The 19,967-nt window shown below is 40.4% G+C and overlaps 3 protein-coding genes across 3 annotated transcripts; 2 read left to right on the forward strand and 1 right to left on the reverse strand.

Annotated features, from left to right (window-relative positions):
* Positions 1–904: 904 nt before the first annotated feature.
* EAF01_007664 (uncharacterized protein) lies at positions 905–2,543 on the reverse strand (the record flags this gene model as incomplete). The annotated part of the gene is made up of 3 exons (XM_038915920.1): positions 905–2,069; positions 2,125–2,305; positions 2,410–2,543. 3 exons carry the CDS (start codon positions 2,541–2,543, stop codon positions 1,680–1,682), a joined length of 705 nt encoding a protein of 234 aa, XP_038768391.1. The 3' UTR covers positions 905–1,679.
* A 2,209-nt stretch (positions 2,544–4,752) lies between these two features.
* EAF01_007665 (uncharacterized protein) lies at positions 4,753–5,373 on the forward strand (the record flags this gene model as incomplete). The annotated part of the gene is made up of 2 exons (XM_038915921.1): positions 4,753–4,780; positions 4,835–5,373. 2 exons carry the CDS (start codon positions 4,753–4,755, stop codon positions 5,371–5,373), a joined length of 567 nt encoding a protein of 188 aa, XP_038768392.1.
* A 1,240-nt stretch (positions 5,374–6,613) lies between these two features.
* On the forward strand, positions 6,614–7,131 carry EAF01_007666 (uncharacterized protein; the record flags this gene model as incomplete). Its single annotated transcript, XM_038915922.1, has 2 exons — positions 6,614–6,667; positions 6,727–7,131. 2 exons carry the CDS (start codon positions 6,614–6,616, stop codon positions 7,129–7,131), a joined length of 459 nt encoding a protein of 152 aa, XP_038768393.1.
* Between the last annotated feature and the right edge of the window lie 12,836 nt (positions 7,132–19,967).

Raw genomic sequence — 19,967 nt, forward strand, 5'->3', positions numbered from 1 at the left:
CGAGTCACAGCTTCAATCCCCATCTACTCACAGTGCAATGATCAGTTAATTTACTACTCCCTTCACTCACTTGCTATTTGTGCATGGACGGGCAAAATGATGAAAGTCTTCAAACTTTCGTCTCCTGAATGAAGCATGCAGATATCACGCCAGTAACGCATTCATTCCTTGATGTTTTATAGGAAATCATGCAGAATCATGTGACTTGCTTTCGGCTGCTATCGACCAAACAGCAACAAGGACAATAGCTTCAATAAATTCTCACCAATTGCTTGATAACGATAGAAGCATCCAAGAAAAGTCTCCTGGTTCAGGATTATCTCGGAGCCCTATACCTCGAAGAGCCCAGAGCAATGGGAAGCCTCATTGTGTCAACATGTGTTTATGAACTTATCGATTTGGTCCTCTAGGATGTATAAGCTCTGGAGAGTTGAGGAAAGAACTTGGGTATGTCGACGGGCAAGGTGATGGTAGGTGCTCAAACAGATGATTCATTTATCAGTAGAAATGAATTTCATGAACGAAGTACAGTTCTTCAAAATATGATATCTCCCCCCATCCTCCTGAGTTAAGTATGCACGCTGACAGTTTCCAATACCTCCCTCTCCAAGCATATAACCCCTTTCGACGGATCTCCCTTCCACCTAACCATTCACAGTTAATCAGCTGGTCCCCTAGCCATGCTACCATAGGGTCTTTTGACAAGAGCGACCGATGACCCAAATTTATAAACGCGAAGTAAACGAGGGCTGGGCCGAGAAGTCCTTGTGAATTGTTACTATCCCCGAGCACTGATATGGTGATTCTTTGTCTTCTGCAGATATACTCGGTATGTGAAGACCAGGAAGGTTGTTTACTTGAGGGAGAATTCAACATTCCCGGATTCCGTATTGGCAATTCCTGATATTCTAAGAATCACCTTTCAACACCCAGTTGTATGACGTGAAGTACCGGAAATCGAACACTTCTGTGAAAATGTAGACAAAAAAGTTTCATGCGTTTTTTGTTGCTTCCTCTTCTCCTTCTGAACCCGGACCGCTAAAGCTTGAATACATACATATATACTTGCGCTTGAATCAATGCATTGGAATACATGGATACTTGAGGAAAATAAATTGCTTTTTCACGTGCAAACACTCACGGAATTAACATTAGCGAAATATGTGAGCCAGAACTCTCATTATCGAGTACTTCTAATTCCTTATTGGAGTCTGTATACCCAGGTGTCGGCTTTTACTTGCCTATCTCATAAGTAAGAGTTAATCCATAAAATTCTGCTCTAGATGGAGCAGGTCTTCTGAATACCCCTCGAGACGGAACTGCAAATTTGCTGAGTGAGTTAATTGAGAAAGGTGCGAAATTCCTTTCTCGAATCTTTCTGATATCTCTTTGTCTCCCCTGATACAAAATGATGTATTTCCAGGTAATACCCTATTAGCTGTTCATAAAGTGTGATAATTCGCAATAGGTGTGAATTCCAACGAGAGCCCCAGCCATGGTAATGTTTGGGACAAAATGTTTCTCGGCGACACAAGCAAGTAGAGGAGTCGCCAAACGAGAGAGCTTCGGATGGGTAAATCGCACCACAAGCGCCATTATTGGCAGCATTGTCGTTTATCGTCATTGAAGATGGCGAGGAGCACAGTGCATGGTGCATCTTGTCGTTAGTGCACCTCTCTTCAGACCAATTCCATTTCTCCCCTCTCAACATGCTCCTTAATATCCGACCATCTCGCAATCACAACTTCCCCTCTCCCAACATCTTTAACATCATCACCATCTCTCCCTCTTCCCAAAACAGATACGCTACCACCATCACCAGAAAACTCTTCGTAACTTCCCGTACCTCTTGCAAATACCGCTGTATCTTCATCCGGTCCACTAATCATAGAAATACCTCCAGCTTGATCATTTAAATTCTGTAATGTGCTCGGGAAACTCCCCAAGAAACTCGATAAGTAATGGTTATGCAATAGCTGTTGATGTCTCGTAGCATACGCAATTTCGGTTTCCGATAATCGTGCTCGAAGGTCTTCGTTACTCAGATAGTGTAAAGTATGCACATCAATCTACAATGTGCAAGTAAGCAAATGCGCATCCACGTCATACATCTTTCAGGCATACCTTTGCGATTCTAGCCCTGACCAATCCTCTAATTAGATACTTCCACCTCTCCAACTCCGTTTGTAAACATATTAGACCAAAATTGGTCTTCGGATCCATATCTCCAGTTAATTCTTCTACTTTCTCGATTTGCTTTTTGATTCGTTCTGTAACTCGCTCGACGAGATTATTGGGAGGCCATCTATTATCTCAGCAGATGTCAGTCCCGATTGTAAATAAGGATAAATAAGAATATCGTAGGACCCTCGAAGTCGTCGAAGGTGGTGAAAATGGGTGTGAACCAACGGTAGAATCTCTGGAGCTCCACGCTCATTAATCCATGCTCTTGTTAAAGCTTGTAGGTCTGCCTCGGGTGTATTGGCATTTCTGGGTCGCAATGCGTCCTCGAATGGATCGTTGAGAAATTCATCGATATCCATTTTTGCAGAAGATATAAATTTGGGGAACACAAAGGGAAATTCTTGTACTTGTATATAATGATTGTGAGAAATTTAACTATTCATGGGAGGGTTAAAGTTAAAGTATATTTGATATGGATCTCAAGCGTCAAGTCGCGGGGTCGGCGCGTTTAAGCGCGTCTTATGTTGTGGGTCTCTAAGGCGACGGATCTTATATCACTTCTGTTGATGAATATCAAGATTCAATGTTCGATTTGAATTTGTATATATAGTATGAGTATTATTGTATTTTTTCATCAAGTCATTCAAGGTGTAAGCTAGATTGAACACGATTGAAGTAGAATCTGAATATCTACAAACACATCCTCCATACATCATAGACAAAAAGATCCAGGCTTTGACTCCAAAAATTGTGGAACTCGGAAATCCATAATTCATTCGCTTACCTAATCAGACCCAGAAAGATCTCGAGACCCTCAAGAAAATGAAATAGCAAAAATCATGAACATTATCTATCCATCCTTTGCGACATAAATCCAGTCGAAAAAAATGCAAAAAAATTGGTAGCTTCTCTTTGATTGAGCGTGTCATCCTTAGTGCAGGGGCCATGCTAATCTTCTCTGTATCGTTTCAAATTGACCACTGTTGAAATCGTTAATTTGGATGTTGATTGCGAAAGGATCGGTAAATACTTACAATGCCCGAAGGCGAAGTATTTTGATACTTTTAAATTTATATAGTACCTCAACTGTCTAAGGCTCAGGCAAATAATTTTTGAAACCAGAAAAATAAGGTTTCCACCATAATAAGCAAGATATGATATTGAAAATCATATCTGCCATCGCAATTTCCAATCGATAATTGTTTTGGTGAACCTCCAAGTATTTTCTCGTCGCAAACAATTTTCCATCCCTTTATTATCGCATTCTGATAGTGGCTATGTCGGTCTCTTTAGATCTGCGCACAAGTAATGGTGTTTTTTTGCAATGATTGCGTTTCTATCACATCAACTTCTGGATTCGAGTGATTCAACTTACATACATATAACGATTGGCAGACTGTTGCCCACAAATTTTCTCTTTTCATGAAGCCCAATTGCCAGTATAGTCTGTAGGGTGAGGCATGTCGATACGTGCTTCTGTACATGCGAACGACGGCTCTGCTTGATCTCGACCAGAGTTTCTTTGATGCTTGATTGCCTTCAAATCTCCAGTCAATCATTCAATATTGATTTAAAGCATTCCAATGGAGGCGGCTGATTGAAAACTTCAAACCTTCGAAACGTCATGCTCCTGTGCACAATAGAAGTAAGTTCCTTGCTTGTCTCTAGAAATAATTTGTGTTCATGATGGAGGTGGGGTAGTAACCCCGCGTTAGGGCTAGATGTGGGTTTGAAGTAACCGCCTCGAGACCGCATGAGAAGTCATGTCTAGCATTTCCAATATCAGTTACCCTCTCAATTGTCTTCAAGATATATGGTTATTCTGTACTCGTTACTTCCTAGGGCTTTTGTGACATAGTCTCAATCTTAGATGAAGTCTCATCATGGACAAATACATTGCCAGAATCACCGCTCAAAGTCTTGGCAAATCGAGGGCAAATAAGGAACCCTATACATCGTAACCTATCAATGTTAGGGCTGAACATGCTATCGTCGGCCCTTCATCTTGTTCGTCGTTCAGTTAGAACTCGAACAGTATATGGACATATTGTCCAAGGTGGGTTGGAATCGTTGAGGGTTTATTATTCAGTTGTGATTTCGATCACATCGATGCATGATCCAAGTCGAATTGGAACGGTGGATGGCTTTTCATTCAACCCAGAGTGGAACATCAACGATGTGTCATTTAGTAGAATGAAGTATCGAACATTTATGTTGTAGTGAATTTCAAGTAACAGTGAGTAATATATTTCTCCGAGTCAAGATGTTAGTACTCATCGCCGGGACTTATTGACACCTCGTGACTGTGTTTATCTTTAAAAATAGTATATTTTGTTCTATTTATTCGGTTATTCATATAGCCAGGCTTCTTCAATACACCTTGTGAAGCTCAAAATTTGTCTACTTAAACTTCGAGACACCCTCGAATATAAAATGTAAAGCAGCAGCGGAAAAACATTTATATACACATATATATTCTTTAGCTGATCATACTTCACTCGTTGGCATCATTGAAAGCCAGAAAAATATCTCTTCTTTCTACTAATCTAGACCACTCGGTTGTTTATCATGAATATGTTCCGAAAAAAAGATGAACGTAAAAAAGCTCGCAAAGCTGCCTAAACGGGCCGTATATCTAGGCCTCTCGAAGTTAAAAGTACAACGACGTTGCTTGAAGATGGGTATATACGAGATACCAACGATCCTACGCAACAACCCCCTCGCACTCCTGATGCATCTCTTAATGATTCAGGATATTCATCAACACCAGGTCCCTCTACCAGTTATGTCCATCCTAATCGGGCACCTCAAGAACTTCCCAGGTCAGTCCCGAACAATGCCCTTCAATCAAATCAGGCTCCTCCTCGACCAGCACGTCCCCAGCAGCCGGTTATGGATGCCTCCATAGCTGGTCAATCTAGCGCTACCAGTAGGCCCACAAGCCAGGATCTTGCTCGCTCAGCCAGAGGCAATAGTAGAAATTCCAATTCATCCAGACATTCCTCGGCTCATTCTAGAACTTCCTCTATTAACGCTCCCCTAAATAACACAGCTGCCACCGTTCAACGTAACTCTCGTGCCTCTACCACTAGTCGTTACTCTTCAGCGTCCTCTTCGAATCGAGATCCTTTTCAATATGATAGCCCCGAGTGGAGAAGGATTCTTAACAGGGCTAGCAATGCACAATAACTAGGTTCTAAGCGAGACTTAGGCGGTGTCTTTGTTTTGGGTATAATAAAGGTTAACGGAAAAGTCCAGGTTTTAGGGTATATAGGTGACACTGGTTCATTCGTGTCTTTTCTTTGGCATCGAAGGTTTTTTTCTTCTTATAAATAATTTTTCTTAGGATTAGGAGTAATTTGGAGGGGTGTAAATGGGGTCATTTTCCTTGGACTGGAAGTCGTCTTCTATTATGTTATTCTTTTACGTTGCTTTATTGGGAAATTAATGGGCTAGGATATAATTCAGGGTAGGAAATCACAGAGTCGGATTTAGTGGGCGACTACTTGGGAGAGGAAATCTATTTTTTATGGAACTCAACTAGTCCTTGTCACGAAGTATATAGATTCAGATCAATCGATGCTTTTACCATACTAGAATTTTTGGTTTCAATCAATGCAACCAGATTCAGGTAACAGAGTCATTGGAAATGTTCCTAGTCAAGCACGACGAAGGACGCAAGTTGTCTAGGGATATGCGAGGCCTTGAGAAGTTAGGAGGCAGTAGATTGACATGAGCAAGTACAAGTTGGAAAGATGGAAAGTACTAAAATCTGCTGATATCTTTCTGATTCTCTATTTCGTCATGATGTGGTCGAATTACCGAAACTCTGAAGGAGTATTATTCAAAAGCATGAGCTTTCGAGCCGACGATGCAGGTGTATACGCAGATCTCTTCATATTCGTCACGCATTGAAACATACTTGTATCAAGACACTTGATCGCTATTTACAAAAACACAGATTTTGTAAGCTTGAGCATCTAATAAACTGCGCGGTACGAACATAAGCGGAGATTTTAAGGGGCGTATCTTAAGCGAGCTATTCGTAAGAGAAAAAACAAGCGGAATTTGACCATTTTCGTAGTATCTTTGTAACTTGATTACTCCCCCTTAAAATTACATTAAATAAAACCTTTAAAATTAATTCAAGTAATAAGAAATTAATTTCTCTCCTGATTTTATTGAACTCATTTAACTTATTTGTGGTTGATTTTTGATACAGTTATTTCAGAAAATTTCAGTAGAAATTTAAATGATCATATCCCATCAATTTTTTTCTCCTGCGTATAATTAGGCGAGCTCATTTTTTCAACAACAAAAGAGCCGAGAAAGCTGACCAATCATGAATCAATTTCGGGAAAAGAAGTAAGCACTAATTACAAGTGCATCGATATAGATAAAGCAGGGGAGCATCAATCCCATCAACCAAATGAGCAAATTTCGCAAATCGTTTTACACCGTTAAGACCACGCTTTTCGATTTAGTAAACTCGGGTACTAACTTCTAAAACACATTTCATATTCAAAGATACACATCTAATAGCCATTTAAGCAAATCACGCAAGTTATGGAAGACTCCGCAACATCAGCATGGAACATCCACATCAGTTCCTCCGACCTCAGCAAACTCAAAACCGGGTTCGAGGCGCCGGATATGGATCACAGATGGGAAATCACTCCTAAAGGAGCTGATGAGAATGGAATTATATATATCCATATCAGTCGCAGCTGGACTGAAGAAGATCATTTTATTTTTGCTGTGAAACCGAATGATGGAGAAGGTGCGGAGATTGTGTCTATTACGTGGGATCGAAATGAGGGGGAGGTGAGGAGGGATGAAGAATATGCGAAGAAGGAAGTGGTGATGGTTTGTAGGATGGTGTTGAAGTGCGAGTTTGAGACGCGGCCGTTTTCTGATAGGCAGCTTTTGTGGTCTGAGAGGCGGTAGGATTGAGTCTAGTGATTGGGGTGGTGGTATCACTGAGTAAGGACTAAGTTTGAGGAAAGCAGATGAAGTGACCGGTTTGATTTGTTTGAGAACAATTGATTTGAATTGAGTTTTACATATGATTTGCAGAAATACTGCACGAAACTGGATTCAATAAATCGGAGTTCGTCTCATTATTTGCCCCATTTTTTATCCGTCGTCACACTTCCTAACGGCACGATAATACCATAAAACTCATCGTATAAAAGCACTCTCCTTTCCTGAAGTTACTGAAGTATAGGAACTCGTACCTTTCACTCTCTAGCCCGATCAAGGAGGGGCTTTCTGTTTCTTTGGGCTTACAAGCTTGTGATTAAACACTGGACATGGATTCGTGGTATTTGACTGATCTTTGGGCGGGAAAAGGGATACGGGTTGGAATGAAAACGATAACAATAAGTAAGAATTGACAATAAAAAATAATTTTTTTCTAGTTTTGTCCTCCTCAGAGATCCTGGACCTGCCGGAATGTAGAGTAGAGAGACATGACTAGCCCTCTGGTGAGAATTCGACTCAGCCTGCATTCTGCCATGATCATTGTGTTGAATTCCTGTTTATTGCACTATATCAAGAATAGAGATCTTTTATATACCTTGGCAATGATTTCCTTTATCGACTTCCCGAGTGTAGAAATAATGCTCAGATGGCAGTAGTGAACCATGAAGTCATTTACTTACTTCAGTTCGCATCATCGATCTACAGAATTCTGTTCACTTGTCTATTAGTCCCCTGCAAGACTCCTCACTTTTCTACGACCTCAATATATCAGCTTCCACTCTTTCTAATTCCCATATTCTACACCTAAATAGGCGTTCCACGTTGATAAAGATAGACAGACTGGCGAGAAGAATAGCCTGCGCAGGAATCACAATTTGACTTATGAGGCGACAATTCGTCAGAAGTGCAGTCTAAGATCTTAATGTCACCACTTTATGAGATGGTATCAGAGATAATAAGGGCGTAGACCTAAAATGACAGTGAAAACCTATATTGGACGACAGGATAAATTGTATTCTTAAACTTCACACCACGAAATCTGAATTTTGGAGCTTGAATCCTGGATTTCACCTAAATTAATCCGATATCACTACATGGTAACCGCCTATCCGACTTCGTAAGTTCCTGCGATGAATTCTCATCACAGAAAAGAACTTGATGGTTTAGAATAGGCTGCAGGATGAACAAATTTTCTAGAAAGCATGTGCAGGCGAGGTAAGGTATCGAGAAAATAGTAGGCAACATAATGAATGCATTTTGATTCACCATCTCTCATCAGCTTCTACCACACGCTCTTCCCAACTCCAACACCTGTTATTCACCCTTAATCTTCCCCCTACAAACCCAATCTACAGCGAAATACGGACTCAACCCCTCATCTCATACCCTGGTTCACTACCCCAATGAATCCAGAGTTCTTTCCACGTAGTAAGTATATAAGCACCTCTTCCTACCATTCTTAACGCATTAAGTCCCACACTAGTAATCAAAATAAAACACAGACATGTTGAAGGAGTTTGAGACTCGCTTTTTACCACTATTGCGTTCCAAGGATAACTGCAAGAAAGATGAGGATTTGAATTGGAGCAAAAGCTGTGGTGAAAATCAGATGGAAGGTCAATGATAGTCTTAGTGAAAATATATGACAATGAAAAGTGATTAATAGCCGATAGTAGAGGAATGATAGCATTAAGATTTGTCCCAACTTCCATCCAACTCGTGCTCATTCCACCACGAACATCTAGACACCTCGCAACTAGCTCAGAAATACACGAAGCCTTGCCACCAACGACGATAGTTGCAGATCTCATAATTTCTCCCCAATCATTGTGCAGTTTGCTGTTTGAAACCTAAGGAATAAGAACGTTTATTTAACAGTTGATAGAAGGTTTGGAAGTGTACCCCGCAGTTGTGGAGAGATTACCATCAAGGGAAAGTGTATTTATTGGACTGAGACTCTTTGAAACGACTCCAAGCGCTGTATGTATAATGATTTGCGGATGATAACAATTTCTATGATGGGATATCATGGAATATCTGACAAGCCACAGCTGTGTTTAGCGTTTGTCCTCCGATTTGTCAGACAGGGCTCAACGTTGGGGACATGGCAATCAAATCATGATGACAACAATTATGAAGTTGGTAAGAGTGACAACAAGATACAAATCAATTCGTCTCTTCAATCCTTGACGATTGTTTTGATCTTACTTTACATGCCAAATTATAATAGACACAGAGCCTCTTGGACTCAGTGACGAAACTGGAACTTTTGCCCGCCCTCAGTTTGTTTCCTTTGCCGCGCTATTCAATTTCTTGAGATATCACGTCGAAGATGCCACGCCTTTGAACGACCCAGGGAAGAATTTGTTTACGGAGTTTTAAGACGACCAAAGGAACGAACGAATTAATTTTCAGACAGACTTATCAATTCGCCAAGTACTTCTCAACTCTATACAGATTTCTGTGGTTTAACGCATTCACCATCTCGTCCCACATTTTCCCTATTTGTTACTGCCACTTTCTCAATGCTAACATACTCTCTTATAAATTGGCTCCACTTGCCATAGTATCGGACTGAGGAACATGCAACGAAAGAGGTTAAGAATCAACAGAGAGAAGTGTGAACCGGAAAATGGCAGCGAATCCTTGCTTCATCAGAGGGCCTTGGAGGTGGTAAGAAGTAAAACAGAATCTTCTCTCGAAGTTAGACCATGGAGTATGGTCAGAGGCATATTACTGTGGAAGGTTCCTTCTATACAATAGAGAAAACTTATGTTTGGGGTCATTCTCCCGCACTTATTGTTTGGAAAAATTATAAAAGCCCGGAACGACGACTTTTATAACAAAAACAGTATCTGTAGACTAGGAGGCCCAGAGGATAAAGTAGTGAGCATACTAGCGCACAGTTCCCTTTTCTAAGCTTCCCTAGTCACTGAACCTCACATCTCCTCAAGATCATTCTTCTGCCCCTCCTCTTTGGCCGTCTCTCCCTATTAATATCACACCCTCTCCTAAGTTCTACCACTTTCATGTATATGATAACGAGAAACAAGGAGTTTCATCCTAGGAGAGAATACATATGCCATTCATCTACGTGAACAATATCCCGTTTCCAGATCAAAGTTTTGAACCTATTTTATTCCCTAAGCCTTCGAATCTTAATGTCTAAATCACTTGATAATAACACGTAAAAGTATGAAAATGACGACAGGTGTGGAATGGATGGCAATGTCACTAAATCAATAATGTCTGTCATCTATCCCTTCCTTTTCCCCCTCACATAAAAAACAACAGCACCTCATTGTTTTCTGGCTTGAACTATGTGTGCGTTCGAGATTGAAGATTGTCTTACCCCTGTTGCGGGATAGAAACAAATTCTAACATTTCCGAATAGAAAATCAATTTCATGAAAGGAGGAGGCTCTTTATATGCACTCTTCTTTTCCATGCTCTTCCGCTTCCGATTACACTTCAAGATTCACTACAATCTTTTGGCACTCCGACTACCATCTTTGCCAGAGAACTTCACCTCCTATAAAGCTCCTTCGCGAATCTGCTAAGTTTTCCACGTCTATATTTGCTCATCATAGATGACGAGACTGCTCAAGCACCAATCCAAGTGGCTATCACTAAAACTTCAGTACCCCCAATGGCCAGTCTTCTCATTCAGCTCCGAAGTACCTGACGACCACTCAACTACCCGTATGCCCATCCTCCATCTTTTTTGATCATATCCACTCACTCATTGCCTGGGGTCCATAGCTGATCCCCTTTCTGCTGTCACCCATCGTGATATAAATACCTCTGCTCTTTAAAACTTTCTTTTCATTGTGACGCCAGCAAGTACACAGTGGACTGCGAAGGATGTAGCTCATCTTTTAATCCCATTGATGTTCTTTACCTTTTTAGCTATTTGCAGACTACCTTAATACTGCCCGCTACATTCATCTATCTATATTTCGCCGAAATTCTTAGATGGATTAAACGATGAGTAGGAATTACAATGAAAATTAAAGTGACAACTTTAATGATGACCATGATATTGACAAACCCACAGCACTTGACAACTGTCAGTCGTTTCGCAACAAAAATTCAAGATAAGACGAGAAAAAAATCACAAGATATAGGCGAGGAATAGAGGATAATAAAATCAAAGTTGCCCAAGACTCGGACCAGTTTCTCACACACTTTGTATCAAATTATTTCGGCATCATGTTCTTCAGATTTCCCTAATCTTGATTCAATCCGCACTGGGAATGATCAACCAAGTGGTTATCTTATATAACCAAGCCAGAAGTGAGGTAAAGGGGAAATCGTGAGCATCCGGGCGCACAAGCGATTGCTCCCCCCTGGCCTGTCCACTCTCGCTCTTTCCCTCGCAAAATCAACTTCTTCACGATCCTCTCGCTCCCCCTTTTCCCTCGGTGTCTTTCCTCACCCCTAGCCACCCACCAGGTCTTCACAACTATTCATTATTATAACCCCTTCCACTGCTCTAGATAACTAACGAATCAACTTTACGCACGAAGACATTGGAACATAACATACCCATCCTAAACCCCCAGAACTCAAATCAGAACTTCTCATTTTGATTCATAAATCATTTTCAACCCCTCATTGATAATCCCACCTTTTCTTACCACAATACATGATATTTACCATAAGTTCTATGTATTCTAAGAAGGAAAAAGCTGCAGAATAGAGCGAGCTAGTAACAACAAACCTGAAATAGCCGCAAAGCACATTCACTCATGAAACAAACCATAACAACAAAAATATACCAATATCAATCACAATAGCAATGATAGCAACGATAGTCTTAGCAATCAATTCTACCCCTCCCGTCAGCACTGACAATACTGGACGCCCGATGTTGCACCGGTATCTGATGCATTGCATATGTTGTTTTAGTAGAATATCCACCACTTTGCAGAATTTCTCGCATGTTTTCTTCAACCATTGGATATCAAGTGAGGGGAGAATCCTAATAGAAAAATCCATCCTCTGGTATTCGACAACGTGGAAACTCGAGAGAGACTCAGGCCACTTGAACAAACAATGAATAAACCCTTCCTCTCATGAACTATTTTACATTCATAAAACTCATGATGCCGTCACTATAACTGGCGGTGAATATCCATGATGGAAGATCGAACGCATGGCAAACGGGCTGGAAATGATGTAATGTGACATATAGGCTGGAGAGAGCTCTTTGGAGGCAAAATGATTTTCATAGATGAGCTCATCTGCCGCCTATCAAACAACAATTAGTTATCGTCATGATAACATCTCATCCCTATAATCAAAATGACAACACAGCATTGCCACCCCTCAAGTTCATGTCTATGTCCTCCACCACGATCATCCGGTCGATCTCCCCATCTCCATTCGTATCCTCCATTCTTCATCCTCCACCCTTCAACATCCACAAACTCTATCCTCCATTCTTCTACCCACCAGCAATCCACAAACTCCAACCCTTAAAAAATTTCTCGCCATCACGTTCTTTCTCATCAACACATACCGACGCAGCAATGCGGGGTACTTTTGCATTGCATGACATGACATGACACTTGCCATCTCACAACACCTCCACCCCTAACCCATCCATCTCTTTGCATGATACATCATACATACATGATTCTATTGAAAAGCAGCTGCAAATGCAATCCATCCATTCAACTCTCCAACCATTTGATCTTCCATCCACTTTATATACATTTCTTCACCACCCTACACTTACGATTCATGCCTCCCTAAGCGACCGATAATCCCCCCATGCACACGGCACGCGTGCATCAATAATTTTGCTCCTCCCAAAATATGCAATGCAATGCAGATGCACCATCCATAATGCATATATACCTGGATACATATCATACACATACATCCCTATATCCATCGTGGCACTTGCACTTTCTTCTTATCAAAGATCATAAACGGATCAAAAAATTCATTCGTCCACGATAGATAGATACGATGAAAATCATTGGAATGTAACGTACGGGATTTACGTAGCTTCACACCTAGCTATCAGGAAGAAAGAAATAAAACTCAAAAAATAACTCTCTCGAGTCAAGATGACAGCATACTATCTTCACGTAACTACTGACTTATCCATGATGATACGATCATCCTCCGAATTTGATACGCACGATGATCATCAAAAGTTACAGCTCGATATTCCGAGTCTTTACTTACCCCTTCCTTTTCTTCGTTTACCTTTTAGGTATTTCCATTTCCATTCAAGCCCGCAGTCAATTCACTCATTTCAATCATGAATCAATTATCTTCTTGATTTTTCCCGGTTCGAAGGATTCAAATATATGAATCCAGGGTCCGATCAGATCATCGTTGTTCCTCCAACGCAAAATTAATTCCATCCCATCTCCACTCCACCACACCTACCCCCTCAGGTTTCCGCAGCGACGAACAAAACGGCCGGTCAGATAGTGATATCCGATTCCACTGACTGGTCCGAATCAGACAAAGACAAGACAGGAGAAACGAGAATACCAGGGGAAAAAAGGAAAAAAAAAGGGAGAGATTGTTTCAAGGTTGGGCGACGAGGCTCATGAGCTCAACTTACCTTACCTCACGAGCATCAAACCAAAAAAAGAAGATTTTTGAAAATCTTCAAGTCGAGTCAACTTGCCAAATAAAATAAAAGAAAGAGTCTAGAGAGTCTAGAGACTGCGTGTAAAACAAAGGGACCTTTCATGTATTGTGTAAAACAGACTCTAGACCTAGGCGAAATGAAACAGACACACAGAAGACAGACACACTTCAGAACTTGATTGATACTAGGTACGTATATAATCGCCGGTTTCCCCAGAGACTGGGTTAAGGGGGGACGTGAATGTGGAAACTCAAATTTCCAATATATCGAAATTGGGTTCGTTCGATCGTATCGTTCATGGTCGGTCGGTGTGTTAAGTGTGTCAAGTAAGTAAGTAGTCAGGAAAGTGTAAGTCAAGTCTGTCAGGTCTGGTGAGTACGGTCATGCCATAGTTCCATAGTTCTTGGGCTTATTGAAAGCTTTGGGCATTGGCAGATGCCTTCCTAACCCTATTGTCTTGTATCCTATGCTATGCTATGCTATGCTATGCTATCCTGTCCTATGCTATCATACTAGATATCCTACTGGTATTCCATCACCGACGACCAAACCCAATGTGTTAATCCAAGTTTCGTCACTTCATCCAAAAAGAATATTCATTTCCGATGAAGATGAATACCTTCGTGATTGTGCTTATATATAAGAACAAAGTTGTACAAGTTTCATCATAAGTACATTCCGAATAGATTGAAAATGAATTGTCATAAAAAAATGCAAGCCGCCATGACAGTTTATGTATATATATATATATATATATATATGTAACATGATCCATAGCTATGTCCATTCCTGAGCAAACTAACAAAATTTTCCACGCAAGTATATATTAACATCACACGCCTAAGAGAAAAACCATCACGAACCATCATGAGCCATTTGTCACCACTTCGGCCATATATCCACTCGATATCGTAAATCTACGTAGCAATTCGTAAAAGATCTTCTTCAAGTTCCAAACCCCAGACTCTGATGGATCTGACCACTGCATATCTCTCGGCAAGAATAGGAAAAAAAAAGACGCCCAAGAAAAAAAATCTTTCTCTACCACAGCAACGGTTTAGAAAGTTAAAACAAACTCCACTTGCACCGAGCGGAGCGAAAGCTTGCTATCCTATCCTATCCTATCCATTCATCGTTCGTAAGAAAACCTCTTTTCTTTTTTCCCTTCCTGGAGGAGTGGGAATCCGCACTGTGGATATCGATATCCATCCAACCATTCATCCACCCATCTATCTGCTTCACTTCACCACCAACTGAGAGTAGTAAAACCATAAGAAATCAGGGTCCCATCCAGAACAAAATACCCCCGTTATTTTAGAATGTAAATGTATATTCTACCCGAACCCCCCACAATCCAGCAACCGAAACACCCGTAGGACATACCGAGAAACACCATGAAAAACAAATTCACTAAGAAGAAATAATAATTCATACGGACCTAACCACGGATCCAAAAAAAAGAGTGGAACTCCACCTTTTTCTTCCTTTTCCTCTCGGGGTTTTCTAGAATCATTTTCTTTAGTTAAATGATCTGAGCTTTCTTACCTACCTAGGTCTCTATACCTTTAGTCTCTCTTTTTGGGGGGGAGGGCCGGCGGAGCGGGGCATGCCTCATTCATACCAAAACTTTTTTGATACAAGCTTCAAGCTATAGCTACCTAGCTATAGCTATGATTTAGCTTAGCTTACGTCTTCGTAGATGCCGCGCAGAGATCTAAATACCGGGCCGGTGGTATGCACTGCAGATTGGAGATTCCAGATTCGAGATGGATACATGCAGAAGCAAAGAGGGACAAGACATATATATATAGGTATTTAAATATACACATCTACATATACATATATGATACATAACGCATAATACAACTGACTTCACAAATCCCGAATAATAAATAAATAGTTCCCTAGCAAGACTCAAGACTTGGGCAAGGAGGGAAACCACCGTACTAAAAGATGGTAGGTGGGCTGTAGCTAGCTAGCTCGAGTGGAACGGACAGCTCTCAAGCTTTACTTCGCCGCGGGCTTATTACATATTTTCCTCTCCTCTCCCCTCTTCCATACTCCGTCCGTTCATAGTATAGGTGCGGGCCGGCTGGCGAGCGGGCCAACTGGCTGTGCTTTGCTTTGCTTTCCACATCCATCTTGCGCGGCTGTGCACGATACATCTAGATTTTACAAGATATTGTACACAAAATACATTATGTAAATGTGAGGAAGGATTATATACACTCTGAAGCTTCGATATAACACACTTAGATACATGGATATATAGATACATACAAGACCCTAACACCAAAACCTACGATCCGATCCGATTTTCCCACGCATCGAGAAGATACGTACCGTTACAAAGAAATACTAAATACCCAGGTCTAGATACCGACCTCCTCCATCCCTCCATCCCTTCATACATGTAAGTAATACCTGCAGAAGCGAACCGATCAAACGAAGCAACCAAGACCTGCATATATATGTACACAAGGAACGCAAACGTCAGAGAAAGCAAGAGAACAAATGCCAAAGGGGTCGGGATGATTTTCCATTCTCTATTTATGTTTCTATTCCTGATTGTTCTTTCGGCATTGGATATTGGGTACTGTGAAATACTCCGCTATGATATGTAGATGAATTCTCGAGCGGAATGGAGATTTTTGAGCGGATGGATGGAAGAGTTCTTCGTTTATATGAATAGATAGATTGATTTGGCTCTGCATTACACTTCTCTTGTTTCCAAACTCGCAATTCGAGCATCCATCTTTGTTATTGTTTTTCTTTCGTGGTGCGATTTTGTCTAATCAATCATAGAGGAATCATTTTGCTCCCATTCTACTCTACTTTCTGCTCTCCTCCCCAGAAAGGGAAAGGCTCACGCTTATACTTAACATGTTGATAGATACATCTCGTGATATCCATCTCAAAGACCAGCACAAAAATCATGAATTCAATACTATCGAGAACTCTCCTCTAGGTTTCAGCCATCTACAGATTATTAATCCAACGACCGTATCTATCAATCTGATACTCAATACCCATCCATCCCTCCACCATACTTCCATCACCCAGTGAAGATCAAACGCAACTCCAAACCCAAATTGCAAACTCCGACATTTCCCCTTCCCTTCCAACCCAATCCAATTCAACTCCCAAAATACCTCTCGCCTCTCTCCCATCTCACTTTCTGACTTTCTCAATTTCTAAAAATGGCCTTCATTCCCATCCAATCCAATTGCGAAAATTGAACCATACGATTATACCCCAATTATATCGCCCATCTAGGAAATCGAAGAACACATGGAGATATGAAACTGTCCGACCAGTCTGTGCGTCGCACACACTGAAGCAAAAACTTATATCATATCATAGCAGGCCTTCTAAATTATTGATCCATCTACCTACCTAGTATTCATCTACCGGTATGTATCTGTATACACTACAATAACTCTCGAGTTCTATACCTAGGTACTCAATACTCAATACTTAGTTATCAACTCAGTAAAAGAAGCTAGATAGATAGAAAAAGCTCTAGCAAGCCCTACCTACCTACATACCTACCTACCTACCTACCTACCTAGCAAAACTTAATTCCCCTCCATGATCTATCCCTCCATCCATCCCTCCCCCTCATCTCACCCATCTCACCCATCTCACCCACCTTCCCAGCTGAGAAAACCACAGCCCACCATTTCCAGCCATCTTCTTTTTGGAAATTTGATTGATTTTCGGGATCTCGGGCTTTTTATCCATTATCCATTTACATTACACATTACACATGATTGATTAACGAATTAAAAATATAAAATATGATTCCCCAGTCAGCAATCGCATTGAAGTTGCGGGGTCAAGGTGGGAGAATACCTATCCCTATTCCTATTCCTATTCCTATTCCTATCATAATCATCAAAGGAAGAGAAAACTTTCCAAGAGAATTGAATTCATATAGAAATTATGTTCTCTTGGGTTTCAATGTACCAAGCATAATTCTTCAATCATCAATCCAATCATCACTCATCAATCCAATCTTCACTCAGCTCACATACAATCATCCAGCATAAAGCTCGTGATATATGCAAGCCTCCGAAACCACGGGCGTGAAAGGTTATGTATGATATCCATAATGTCCACTTTGCTGCATGACATTGCATTGCATGTATATAAGGGAGAGAGAAAGAATCAACAAGTTACAACAGAGCACGCACATAGCACAGCATAGCACAGCATAGCATAGCAACCAGTCCAGTTTGTTTATTGACAAGAGCACAGAGACAAGAGCACAGAGACAAGAGAGATCTAAATAGAGGGGTCCAAGAACCAAACCCAACGCAAACTCAAAGTAAAATAAAAAAAGATCTTCAAATCTCAACACCATACCATACCATACCCATCCAATCTCCCAATCTTTCAATCCCATACCACATTCCAGCATCCTCTTCAAAATTTCCCATCTTCACGAGAGAAATGCGATCCATGCGGGGTATCGATATCATAGATAAAATCCAAAATAAGACATCCACAATAAGACCCAAGCTTTAAATTCAATTTACCGTATTACATGATTACATGCCCTCTCCGAAGATCTGCAATCACATCACTGCGCAATACGCACATCCATCGCCAAAAAGCTCGTGACGTCGTTTCCATTTGGCGAGAGTGGGATTCCCGTTGTTGTTTATTTCCAATTCCTTTGATAACTGACTGACACGTCTTCCGAGAGGGTAATTTTCTTTGGTGCGTTTGGCTCGGAGTCGGAAGACTTATTACATATTGCATATTACATATGATCTACCTTTACACGAAAGATGCTATAATGATAATAATAATAATAATAATTGTTATTATTATTGAAACAAATTCACAAATAATAATAATAATAGATAAAAGAATAAAATAGAACTCATGTAAAGAAGGCGGCAACTTGCATAGCTGCCAAATCATTGTACTCCTCACGTACCTTCCCGTTCCATTGCCGTATCCGACACAGGCAAGATCTAATCTATGGCCGGCCTTATATCGTGTTACGTGTAGCCGCCGCGAGTCCAAAACCCCGGCTGACATATTGGATGTTGTTGAGAAATCTCATTGGTAGATGAGGATGATTGTCTCTCAGCTCGCTTCTAATATCCCTACGATGTTTATTTTTGATAACTGATCGATGATGATTGCTCATATCAGATATGAGACCACATGTTTGATCAAAAAGAGAGCCAAATTTCTTCTCATATAAGCTCGCTCTGTGTTGTCAAAGTTCTCATCTCCTTTTGTTTAGGAATACCCTCATAGAATTCAATGTTTTGGACAAAACATAACCGTCGCTTCCAGAAAATGGAGACGCATACTTTACGAGAATTTGCCAATGGCATCAATTGCTTTGCCCGGCAATCGAAATCTGGAGTGAGAATCGAAGAAGTAAAATATTAAAGATGGAGATAATTTGATTCAAGGTTCCTGCTCTCGGAGGATTTAGAACAAAATCTTGATTCCTTGAAAATCTGGCCTGTTTTCAAGGTTCTTGTTCCGTCTCTAAAAAGTATATGGGACAGTGTACGGAATAGACAAGGGGGGGGAAAGGGGGGCAATAATCAATTGGTATAGCAAGGCTCGAGAGTTCAATGTGGAGAATACAAACAAAACGAGCAAACTTGACAAGGCTATCAAAACGTTGAACTGGCCAGATCCAGACTTTGTTTCGGATCGTGACATTGACGAGTCAATTGCTCTTACTGGTGGATATTTATATACTCATATATTGTATAACGTTACATAACGTGATTCATCACCGAGTGGATCATATCATCGAGTAGATCACTTTCACCTCAATTGACACATTCAAATTTATATTATTCAATAACTATTGATTTAATTGATTAAAGCTATTAAGAATCTAATAATTTAGAATCTATTATATCAATTTAACAAATTCTTATATTATAACCTATCTTTCCACAATTACTATAATATTAATTAGAAGATGCTTCTTTATTAGAATTCCTTTTATTTTGATACTTATTATGTTAAATCTAAATATTAACTTTTTATTAAAATAATATATCTATAGCCTTCTGTTTAGTAAGTATTCCTCCTTAACATATTTATGTCTTTTTTACATATCGATATTAACTTAATACTTTATTAACTTTTCAAAGTGTACGGTTTTCTACACTTAAAAGTGTATTCTTATATACTAG

This window comes from Botrytis porri, assembly GCF_014898465.1.
Source record: "Botrytis porri strain MUCL 3234 chromosome Unknown BPOR_010, whole genome shotgun sequence".
Lineage (NCBI taxonomy): Eukaryota > Fungi > Ascomycota > Leotiomycetes > Helotiales > Sclerotiniaceae > Botrytis > Botrytis porri.